Genomic DNA, 12,714 nt, shown 5'->3' on the forward strand with positions numbered 1-12,714 from the left:
AATAGACCTCTGCCACATTTCAGCTCTGCCCAGTTTTGGCCCTAGCAGCAGTTCCTCCCAATGGGAAGAGCTGTGAGAAGTGAATCCAATCATTCGTTTTTTTTTTTTTAAGAACTTTTATTGAGATACAGTTAACATACAATAACTGCATATATTTAGAGTGTACTATTTGGTATCCCAATCTCCCAATTCATCCCCCCCCCAACCCTCCCCACTTTCCCCATTTGGTGTCCATATGTTTGTTCTCTTCATCTGTGTCTCTATTTCTGCCTTGCAAACTGGTTGATTTGTACCATTTTTCTATATTCCACATATATGTGTTAACATACGATATTTGTTTTTCTCTTTCTGACTCATTTCACTCTGTATGACAGTCTCTAGCTCCATCCATGTCTCTACAGATGTCCCAGTTTCCTTGCTTTTTACAGCTGAGTAATATTCCATTGTATATAGGTACCACATCTTCTTTATCCATTCATCTGCAGATGGACATTTAGGTTGCTTCCATGTCCTGGCTATTGTAAATAGTGCTGCAATAAACACTGGAGTGCATGTGTCTTTCTGAATTATGGTGTTCTCTGGGTATTTGCCCGTAGTGCGATTGCTGGGTCATATGGTAACTCTATTTTTAGTTTTGCAAGGAACCTCCATACTGTTTTCCACAGTGGCTGTATCAGTTTATATTCCCACCAACAGTGCAAGAGGGTTCCCTTTTCTCCACACCCTCTCCAGCATTTACTGTTTGTAGATTTTCTGATGAGGCCCATTCTAACCAGTGTGAGGCGATACCTCATTGTAGTTTCGAGTTGCATTTCTCTAATAATTAGTGATGTTGAGCAGCTTTCCATGTGCCTCTTGGCCATCTGTATGTCTTCTTTGGAGAAATGCCTATTTAGGTCTTCTGCCCATTTTTTGATTGGGTTGTTTGTTTTTTTTTAATATTGAACTGCATGAACTGTTTATATATTTTGGAGATTAATCCTTTGTTTGTTGCTTCATTTGCAAATATCTTCTCCCATTCTGAGGGTTGTCTTTTCATCTTGCTGATAGTTTCCTTTGCTGTGCAGAAGCTTTGAAGTTTCATTAGGTCCCACGTATTTATTTTTGTTCTTACTTCCATTACACTAGGGGATGGATGAAAAAAGATCTTGCTGTGATTTATGTCGAAGAGTGTTCTTCCTATGTTTTCCTCTAGGAGTTTTATGGTGTCTGGCCTTACATGTAGGTCTTTAATCCATTTGGAGTTTATTTTTGTGTATAGTGTTAAGGAGTGTTCTAATTTCATTCTTTTACATGTAGCTGTCCAGGTTTCCCAGCACCACTTATTGAAGAGGCTGCCTTTTCTCCATTGTATATCCTTGCCTCCTTTGTCATAGAGTAGTTGACTGTAGTTTATCTCTGGGCTTCGTATCCTGTTCCATTGATCTATATTTCTGTTTTTGTGCCTGTACCATACTGTCTTGATCACTATGGCCTTGTAGTATAGTTTGAAGTCAGGAAGCCTGATTCCACCAACTTCGTCTTTCCTTCTCAACATTGCTTTGGCTATTCGGGGTGTTTTGTGTTTCCATACAAATCGTAAAATTTCTTGTTCTAGTTCTGTGAAAAATGCCATTGGCAATTTGACAGGGATTGCATTGAATCTGTAAATTGCTTTGGGTAGTATAGTCATTCTCACAATGTTGATTCTTCCAATCCAAGAACATGGTGTATCTCTCCATCTGTTTGTGTCATCTTTGATTTCTTTCATTAGTGTCTCATACTTTTCTGAGTACAGGTCTTTTACCTCCTTGATTAGGTTTATTTCTAGGTATTTTATTCTTTTTGTTGCAATGGTGAATGGGAGTGTTTCCTTAATTTCTCTTTCTGATCTTTCATTGTTAGTGTATAGGATTGCAAGAGATTTCTGTGGGTTAATTTTGTATCCGGCAACTTTACCAAATTCATTGGTTAGCTCAAGTAGTTTTCTGGAGGCCTCTTTAGGATTTTCTATGTATAGTATTATGTCATCTGTGAACAGTGACAGTTTTACTTCTTCTTTTCCAATGTGTATTCCTTTTATTTCTTTTTCTTCTCTGGTGGCTGTGGCAAGGACTTCCAAAACTATGTTGAATAGTAGTGGCGAGAGTGGACATCCTTGTCTCATTCCTGATCTTAGAGGGAATGCTTCCAGCTTTTCACCATTGAGAATGATGTTTGCTGTGGGTTTGTCATATATGGCCTTTATTATGTTGAGATAGGTTCCCTCTATGCTCACCTTCTGGAGAGTTTTTATCAGAAATGCGTGTTGAATTTTGTCAAAAGCTGTTTCTGCATCTATTGAGATGATCATGTGGCTTTTATCCTTCAATTTGTTAATATGGTGTATCACATTGATTGCTTTGCGTATATTGAAGAATCCTTGCATTCCAGGGATAAACCCCACTTGGTCATGGTGTATGATCCTTTTAATGTGTTGTTGGATTCTGTTGGCTAGTATTTTGTTGAGGATTTTTGCATCTAAATTCATCAGTGATATTGGTCTGTAATTTTCCTTTTTTGTAGTATCTTTGTCTGGTTTTGGTATCAGGGTGACGGTAGCCTCATAAAACGAGTTTGGGAGTGTTCTTTCCTATGCAATGTTTTGGAAGAGCTTGAGAAGGATGGATGTTAGTTCTTCTCTACATGTTTCATAAAATTCACCTGTGAAGCCATCTGGTCCTGGACTTTTGTTTGTTGGGAGATTTTTAATCACAGTTTCAATTTCATAACTTGTGATTGGTCTGTTCATATTTTCTGTTTCTTCCTGATTCAGTCTTGGAAGCTTATACCTTACTAAGAATCTGTCCATTTCATCCAGGTTGTCCATTTTACTGGCATATAGTTGCTTGTAGTAATCTGTTATGGTGCTTTTTATTTCTGCAGTGTCTGTTGTAACTTCTCCTGTTTCATTTCTAATTTTATTGATTTGAGTCCTCTCCCTCTTTTCCTGATGAGTCCTGCTAGAGGTTTATCAATTTTATTTATCTTCTCAAAGAACCAGCTTTTAGTTTTATTGATTTTTGTTAACTTTGTATGTTACTTTAAGAAAATATACCTATAACCATAAACATTTTCTCTGTCTACTTTCCACTGCAATTGTATTACACTCAGACTCAAATTATTTACTGTGCCTGGTATATACTCACAGAAAAAGAAAAGCAATTTTATTTAACTTTCAGGATTACAGAAGAGCAAGTTACATGTAGTGTTTTGGAAAATTAAGTAAATTTTCATTAATTTCTGAATTTATTCAGCAAACATTTGTTGCATATTTAAGTGTACTGATGGTATTATGCTAGATGCTGTGGAAGAGGCAAACACATGTAACTCACAGTTCCTGCCTTTAGGGAACCTGTACCACAGGAAGGGTGAGAAGAAAATCCTCAAGTGTCTCTAATACAAGTAGAAAAGCACAACAAGGAGGAGTTCTGTGGCAAAAGAGATGACTTCTGGCCAGAGATTGTGAGGATGAGATTCAAGGAGGCAGAGGGCAGTGAATTGGACCTAGAAGAATGGATAGACTTGAACATGCAGAAACAGGGGTGAGCGGGGGGACAGTGGTCATTCCAGACACAGGGAAAACATGGGCCAGAGGGATGATGGCGAGCTTGGCAGTTCCTTAAAAGCAGGGTTATATGGTTTTCCTTGTTCACTGCTCCATTGCAGGGCCCTGGCATTGACCATGACATGTAGCAGGCACACAGTACATGCTGGTTGGAGTTAAATACAAAGGAAACTAAATTCAGGGCATGACTAGGTGAGCACCCAATGGTGTAGTTTGTCACCACTGTAGGGTGAGATCAAGGGGGGAAACATGTCTAGCTGGCATGGGAAACAACTAAGGCAGTGGGATACAGGGATGATGGGATACAGGGATGATAGGATTAGAGATGTGGACCTGGAGGACCACATGCCCCAGGTTGATGACTATGGGCAAGAGGGAGAGTGAGAGGAAAATGAGGGAGAGATAAGCCAGGGTTGCGGATGGAGGCTTGAAACTCATTTATGTCAAATATTAGAAAAGAGAAAGAAGAAAAGGAACAGTCATAGAGGAGGGAGATTTGAAAGGAAAAGAGTTCAGTGTGGCCAAGGCTCACGTCAGGTGCAACAGGAGCTGCACTGGCACACAGACTGAAAAAAGTCCAAGAAGAGAATTTTACCAACTAAGCCTATACCTTTACTCTTTTGATCAAAGGTTCTAGATATTTCAGAACAAATAAACATAAAGCAATCCCAAATTTTCTTTATGTATAGAAAAAAGGAATAACTTTGAATTTTTATTTTAACCTCCTTTATACCTATAAGAAGAGCTCCTGTAATCTCTACCTGTGTCCCCACTCTTCCTATAATCCAATTTAAACTATAAACTAAACCACACACTCAAGTTGGTGTGATAACAATCTCTCAACCCCAGAATCTCTCAAGGAACGGCAATCTCAAATCACTTGTCACTCTCTAATAGGTTAAGGAAAAATGCATTATATTGGATGAGTCAGTCAGTTACATAAGCTCAATGAAGATGTGTTTATCAGATCTGTTTATCTGTAGATATTCCAGGCTGTCCTAGACATAAAATGTAATGAACCTATTGCAAAATAATTTGATCCATTTTCATTGGCAGGATGCCATCAGTGATAATGGCATGAGGGCAGGGAGAGGTGGGGGGAGGACAGAGCTGAGGAAAAGCCTAAAGATAGGAAAGAGATGCTGGGAACAGCTTTCAATATGACAAGTAATAAAGGGAGACCCGGCTTAGGGACAAGTAGAGTGGGGAGGGGAAGATCTGAGTGTCAGACCTCTGTTTCTGACTGCCAGGTGACACAAGGACAGTTATCCAACCCTGAAAGTTGGGTCCCTCATTGGTAAAATGAGTACCTGTGATTTTCTCAGTGATGAGACAATGTGGCAAATATTAACTCAAAATCCTTTCTTAGGTCTTGAAATAATAAGTCATTCTTCTCACTGGGGAATGATGAAGGCTGGGTCACAGTGACCTCCACAGCCCCTCTCCCAAAGCTGCTGCTTTTGCATGTAAGCACCCCCCTCATAGAGTACTTCTTCTCCCTGGCTGTGCTTTCTTCCTCCATATTAGTTATCTTTCCCTCTGAAAACTTGAATGAAATCTCTTGGCGTGTTTTTGAAGGAGCTTTTCTCTTCTGACATGTTCTAACTGCAGCCATGTAGGCTTATGGAAGAAAAGTTCCATGAAGGTGAAAAACAGAGTTGAAGTAAAACTCTAGTTAGGAATGAGCTCTTTTTGTCCCTTTCCCTTACAACAGTTTCTGGTTTTGTTTTGATTTTTCTGGGAAAAACTCTACTAAGAAGAGGTTTGAGTTGAGGAAGAAAGGTAAAGATGATAAAACCATAAGACTGCCTGTAAACCAAAGAGGTGGGGTCTGAGTTTCCTGGCCCTGGTTTGGTTCTTCATCAGTTATTTCCAGACATTTTTCTAACTACAGGCAGAGAAAATGTTGAACACAGGCAACAATATTGTTAGAGCAGTTGCAGATTTTCCTAAGCTGCCTTTGCTCACACTACTAGGGAGAATACAGGGTGATGTGAAGACTGGAGTGTGCAGGGACTGGAGGAAAAGCTGTGATATTGGCTGAAGAGAAGACAGGTCACAAGCAACCAGCTAAGCCTGAAAACTACAGGAAGAAGCCTCTAATGTAGAGACAGTGGTGAGTATTACGAGAAAGAGGAGTTCTACCTTGTCTGTCTTGCTCCACTGCTTGGTGGCAATGGAGCAAATAAGGAAGATTAAATTAGCTGTCATTATGACTCCATCCTGTTTAATAAAGTTAAAATTGAGAGGACATCTTTGTAAACTAGAATTCTGACACATTAATGGTGCTTAATGAACCAAAACTAAGTAAATCCCTTTGGAGAGTCAACACATAAACAAAGCTAGTAACTAGGTCACAGTTGTTTCCCAACAAGCCTTTTGTTTGATTTACTTACAGTAAAAAACAAAAACAAAAAAACCATATCCATCCCTCGTTGCAGAAGTGTTCACCACAGCACCAAAATGTAATGATCACACCTTAGCACTTGTAATGACAGGACATTATGGTGACAGGTGACTGTTGGTTATCCCTTCATCAGCATCTGTCACTTCCCCAGCCACTCCCTGAGACTGGCCATCTGCCGTGTGGAGCATCAGGCTTTGCAGCAGATTGTGTTTTCTTTCTCTCCTTAAATCTTTCAGAACAGACAATCACTTGCTTTCTGGAAAGGAAAGAGATACAGGCATCCCTCGGAGATTTGGGGGATTCAGTTCCAGCACACCACAAAGATGTGAGTATCACAATAAACTGAGTCACACAAATCTTCTGGTTTCCCAGGCCATATAGCAGCTATGTTTATACTGCAGCCTATCAAGTGTGCAATAGCATTATTTTTGAAAAACCAAAGTACAGACTCTAACAATAGTTTATTGCTAAAAAAAGCTAACCATCATCTGAGGCTTTCAGCAAGTCATAGTAGTAACAACAAAGACCACTGATCACAGATCACCAATAACAAATGTATTGATAGTGAAAAGGTCTGGAATATTGTGAGAATTACCAACATAGCAAATATTATTGGAAAAATGGTGCTAAAAGACTTGCTCAACACTGGATTATAATAAACCTTCAGTTTGTAAAAAAAAAAAAAAATGCAGTACCTACAAAGAACAATAAAAGAGGGTATGCTTGTATTTCTAAAGCAAGTAAGAAAAAAATTGCCTCAAAAATCAAAGGTTTGAGGAAGAAAATTATTTTTGGTGTTTTAACTGAATTCCAAGTCAACTGATAATTAGAAGCTCTAGAATAAAACACAAGGTTTACATCTGGGATGGCTGGAGCACAGATGCCAATTCCCCAACTCTGAAGCTAGGGGATGCCTGTCTCTTGGGTCCCCTGAGGTCTAATCCTGCTGTTCCCCCAAAGGAGTCATCAGCCACAACCAGCTCGGACCAAATTGTAAAGGAGTGGCCAAGTTTACACCTGCTGGTGGGACCTCCCTGTGACAGCACTGCTGAACTCTTGGCCAGGGAGCCCTAAACTGAAAGTGTCCCAACACAGGAGTGGGGAGGGCAGCTCCACAGTGAAGGACAAGGTCGACCACGGAAAACAAGGTCAGTCACTGCAAAGGTGACAGGCTCCAAAGAGAACCCCTGCATCTCCCTTCTCCCTCCGTCTTCCCCGTTCACCCAGATGCTCAGGCCCCACACCCAGAAACCAGCATCAGCTCCTCACTCTGCCCTCAGATCCCACGTTCAATCCATCACACAGTCTCCTTGGCTCCACTTTGTTATCTGCCCCAAATTCAACCATCTCACCATTTCCACTGCCAGCACCTTAGTCTAAGCCACCAACAGTCGAGAGAAGGCACAATTGTGAGAGACAATGAACACTGCATTTGGAGAACAGAAAGACCATCAACATGGTTTTAGCTATATATGAAAGAGGGAGAGCAGAGTGGGACAAAATCAGAAAGATGGGGAGGAACTGGGCTGTAAATTGCTTTGTAAAACCACATTAAGCATTTGTTCAAAGACACTGACCAGTAAAGAAAAATTTGAGGTTACAGAAATTTATCAGGAGATACTGGTAAGTAAAGCATTAAACAAATGGACATATTTTGATAATGGCAACAAAACTGCTTGGTTAAGGGGATAGATACAGACTTTTACATCTATGGTTCAAGTGTTGAGGGATAAGACTTAGGAGTAGCTGACACATTTGCCAAATTCTGTCCTTCCTCACTGTTTCCCTAACCAATCCTACATTCCAAGGCATTTCAAAGAATTAGGTAGTAAAAGGAAGCTGCTACCACCAATATGGTAACACCAAAAACCAAACATAAATCTCTAGGGTACATTTAAGAGCAAAGTCTTATTTGAATGGACCCTGTGCTGGAGATCAAGCAATCTTGGTGCTGCTGCCACTAAAGCCTGACAAAGGGCTTGAAACAGGTAAACTTCACACCATCATTCGTTCCTTGTGCAAGAAGGATGCTTCTGGGGACAGTCAGTGAAATACAATGCTGAGAGGTGAGAACCACAAAACAACAGGTAAAAAGTAGGAATAAAGGTTTACTTTTGCAAAAAGCACTCAAGAACAGAAAACAAGGGACTAAGGATGCTCAATACTGAACGTTTCTGGAATTTAAGAATCACTGTCCTACAATCTTGGAAAGTCATCCAGTCCCTCACAGAAGTCTGCAGGAGAGGCCTGCTTCTTACTGTGATGTTCTAGTCCAGTGACTGGCTACACTGCTAGGAGCCTCGAGCATCCCTTTGGCTGGGGATGCCCTACTCCAGTCATCTGCCTCCCCAGAGCTCACTCCTGTCCATGACCAACTCGGGGGGAATGAGGCTACAGGCACTACTTTAATGCTGACAGTCTGGTATCTTCTCAGTGTCCCCACTGATGATTCCATCTGACAATGCATGTGACGTAGGGTGGGAGATGAGATTTCAGTAATTGCCTAAATCAAAATAGACAGCGGCATCAACACTGGATATAAGGAAGTTTAGGTATTACTGTTTATGATGGGTTATTACCTATTTAGTATGGACCATGAAAATCCCTGTTTAATTCCATCTTTTGCCTCTTATGCATTTGCAGATCTTCTTTATCTATTTACTTCATAACTAATCAGCATCACTGGATACTGTGGTGTCTCGTGACATTAGTTAGCATCCGTAAGATAAGTGAAATCACCTCATTGCCATAGGCTGAAGGTTAGCCTGAAAATAACTCTATTCCTTTGGGCTTATTTGCAGGGAAAAGTTTTTCCTTTGAGGGATGATTTCCTTATCATTTTTAAATTCACACCCTAAGATTTATTGAAATTCAGCAAGCAACACAGGGAAAAAGCAGAGAGAGAGAGAGAAGGAAGTGAGGAAGGGAGAGAGGAAGGAAATAAAGCTAAGGAAGGAAATATTAAGTTACTAAGGAAGAAAGAGCCAATTAAACCTGGAAAGAAGATACTAGGTAGACATCCAGAGACCAAAGCTTGAAGCCTGATGTGGGTGCAGATCTGCTGTGTAGGAGACTTCCTAGTTGTTTACCTACAATCTCTCAGCCAGTAATCTACCTTTCTTTCTGCACTCTCATCTGTGATGCAGAGGCTGGGTCACTGTAAATCACATTTGGGAGGCTCTTTGGCCAGATCCCCTTTTTAGGTTTTGCCAGTAGGGGGCACTAGAGGGAGATTCAAGGTGGGAATCAGAGCAAATGTTCTGTGTGGTTTATGCTACTCCTACAGCATCACCCCAGGAGTGGGATATAACTCCATCTCGCACCTTCTACTAGCACATGGAGAACTACTCTCATCTTGCTCCCTCACAAATATGGCCAGCAACTGGGCAGTGACCTCTCCTTGGAGGGCTGAGCACCAACTCTTTAGAGTCTCTCTTCTGAGGTCTTAGTACTGGTAATCTGTCCTAGGACATGCTAGCTGCTCCCTAAAATTATTGCCACAGTGTTTCCTTTTATTTTTCTAGCCCTCCAAGTCCTATGTAACAAATTCCCTATATTAAACCCTTTCTGCTGAAATGCTTTGCTTTTCTCACTAGCTCCTTTTTTTTTTTTTAATGGACTCCCCGCGACAGCAACAGCTGTGAAATCCTACAACCTTACCCAACAGCCTCATGGCAGTCTAAATGAGAGGCTAACATTTTGACTAAGGGAATCCAAAAAAGCTGAAACTGTGACATGGTGAAAGTGTGTTCTACTCCTCTGAAATATGAACATGTATATTGGATTTGCAATATTTTCATGGTTAGCCATTTTAAAGAATAATGACAATTCAAATAAATTTTTAATAAAAATATGAAATTACTGGATATATTATTTAGCAGCACATTCTGAAAGTGTAATTAAGTACCTGAGTCATTGTCAGGAATGAGAGGAAACATAAACAGAAAATTAACTTGTTGGAGGTTCCTATCAACTTTTACAACAAAGGATACATTGAAAAATTGAAGATAAATAGAAACAGCTGGAATTCTACAGGTGAGGGTCTTACCATTATCCAGTCACTGTCAGTAATGGTGCTCAGCCTGTGTGTGATGGTCAGCACAGTGCACTGGGCAAATTTCTCATGAATTTTTTTTTGTATTAACTCATCAGTTCTGGAATCAAAGAAGTGGAATTTAATTCAGTGAGGATAGGAAAAGCAGGCCTAAGACTTAAAAAATATCACATGATATTTTTATAATGTTTTTAAAAATCAATGTGTTAAGACATAATCTTATTCTTGAAAAAGTATAAAAAGTTTACTTAGAAATTTACTATTTTTTTACAAAACAATGGGAAATATTCTTCCCTGGAAATTGCTTGAAACTATTAGGAACTGGATAGTTCCTGATCCAGCTCTCCTAGGATGCCTCTTAATAACATTAACACCATATAACATGTTTTGGTTTCTTCCTTTGTTTTCTGGAATTAATGTTATCAAGATATTTGTGGGCAAAGAGAGCACTTAGAAACATTTCTCAACATCATTAAACGTTTTCTATGTACCACATTTAAAATTCGGATTCCTGGTTTCATAGACTTCAGCTCCATACCTTGGATCCACATTTGATGTGGCTTTGTCAATAATCAATATCTGATTTTTCCTGAGAAAACCCCTGGCAAGGCACACCAGTTGTCTTTGTCCAACACTCAAGTTTAATCCTGATTCTGCTAATTCGGTATCCATTTTATCAGGAAGAACTTTGATGGCTTCTTTAAGTTGTACCTGTGGATACAGAAAGAAGAATGACATTTTCCTAGACAAATTACTACTGAAGTAGACATCTCTTAGACATTAGAGCTTTGAAGTCCTCAGCATTTCTTATGTATCTTACAAGTACAGACAGGTGATGGGGAGAGCTCCTTGCAATTAGCATTCACTGAGAAAGATGGTGTAATCAGGTTTGGGCAAGAAGAAGTTCTTTTCAGGAAAGAGCTCTCTGCAGGAGGCCCCTTGTGTCTTGTCACTAACCTTAAACCAGGCACCCCCATGCTCTACTCATCTCTGGCCCTAGCCCATCTTTCAGATCTTTTGATCACACAATACTTTGCTTAACTTGTTGGTCCCTTCTACAGATCAAACAAGAAGAAATGAAGAATAAGTAATTAACAGATGACCAGATCTCTCCCCTAGCTTCCCTTTCAGTAATCTCGAGACTAAACTGTGCAAGTAAGATAACACCTAGAGAAGGACCACAAGAAGTCGACAGGCCTGCACACAAGTCTGCACACAGTGGGGGATGGCGATGACTCTGACTCCCTATCTCAGTGATTAACTGGGGTCACTTCTCGTTTTCTTTTTAAAAAGTTTCATGGCCGAGCAGAATCTTCAGAGGGACACTGAGTCCACCAACTCCCCCAAATGATAGCACTCTGATTAAAAGCAACTTTCCTTTCTACCAACATTTGCCATTGATTGCTTTTAAGAACTTTTAATGAGATACAGTTAACATACAATAAACTGCATATACTTAGAGTGTACAATTTGGTATCCCAATCTTCCAATTCATCCTCCCCCCAACCCTCCCCGCTTTCCCCACTTGGTGCCATTGATTTTTGAGTGGCAAGCAATCAGACCTGATTTGGTAACAATGGTGGAGCCAACTCAGGACAGAAAGATCTAAGTGTCCCCCATCTCTGCCACCTGACATCTACCAGAAACCCCACCTTGGCATTGTTAAGGAATTCTCTCAAAAAATAAAGCTATTTCTCTCAATGTGGTCTAAACAGAAAAGTTAGAAGCATCTTCATGGTTGAGTCAAGTTTCCCACAGTACATTCTGCATAGGAGTTGGTATACTAAAGAGAAAAAAAATTTTTTTTTTTAATTATTGCAGGAAGTATGGTTCTCCAAACATATAATCTTATCAGTATTTTACCATTTTGGAAGATCTAAAGGTTTAAAAAATTTTTGAAACAAGGCAAACTGTACCTCATACATTAGTAAACCTGGAGCCTGTTTTAGCTTTGTTTCTTTCCCAAATTTAATCCCATAACTACCAGACCAGTCAAGCGCATTTTCTTCAATGTCATAAATGTTTTGCAGTGAATGAATACTCAGGGAAAACAGGACACAACATAACATCTTATTTCCCCCAGACTATGGGTATAGGTGGTGTTTATATTAATCTATCTTCATAAAATTGTAATCACAAGATTAAAAAAAAACACAAACTTTTAACTGCCAAAGGTAATCTGAATTTACATTGGGGTAGCAGGGGTCAATTCAATGAATATTCATTTTGGAGAAATATTATAAGCAAGAACAAAACTCAGGCTATACTTGAAGTTAAAGAACAAAAAGTAAACACACTTCAAGTTAAGAAACTAACAGATGGATGAGTGATGGCCAATAAGCAGGGGACACAGAATTACAAAGTCAAATAACAAAATGCCAAGGGTGAGTGGGCAACGTTTTCATGGATCCTGAATGCTGTAGCATTTCTGTGAATGTGATCCTAACTGTGCTCCTGATGGAGTCCAATCCAGAGAGACAGGAATTCTGAGTTAGGATTAAATATGGTATTGATATTTGGTGATAGCATTAAAGGTACACAAAACCTAAAGTGTAAGATTTGGATTGTAATGCAAGTGGTTGTACTGAAAATTATAAAAATTATAAAATGGAAGATGTCAGCATAGTCACCACCCTCTCCATCACAAGGAAGAGGACTTACTGAGTA

At 39.7% G+C, this 12,714-nt stretch overlaps 1 protein-coding gene across 1 annotated transcript in view; it reads right to left on the minus strand.

Annotated features, from left to right (window-relative positions):
- The window catches only part of LOC130835549 (ATP-binding cassette sub-family C member 4-like), a 194,155-nt gene that overhangs the window by 13,892 nt on the left and 167,549 nt on the right, over positions 1 to 12,714 (minus strand). The window contains exons 28-29 of the mRNA XM_057707187.1: positions 10,586 to 10,758; positions 10,042 to 10,147 (exon numbers count right to left, since the gene is read on the minus strand). Of these exons, the coding sequence (XP_057563170.1) occupies positions 10,042 to 10,147; positions 10,586 to 10,758 (279 nt within the window). The remainder of the gene's footprint in view (positions 1 to 10,041; positions 10,148 to 10,585; positions 10,759 to 12,714) is intronic.

The sequence above is a fragment of the Hippopotamus amphibius genome, chromosome 14 (assembly GCF_030028045.1).
Source record: "Hippopotamus amphibius kiboko isolate mHipAmp2 chromosome 14, mHipAmp2.hap2, whole genome shotgun sequence".
Lineage (NCBI taxonomy): Eukaryota > Metazoa > Chordata > Mammalia > Artiodactyla > Hippopotamidae > Hippopotamus > Hippopotamus amphibius.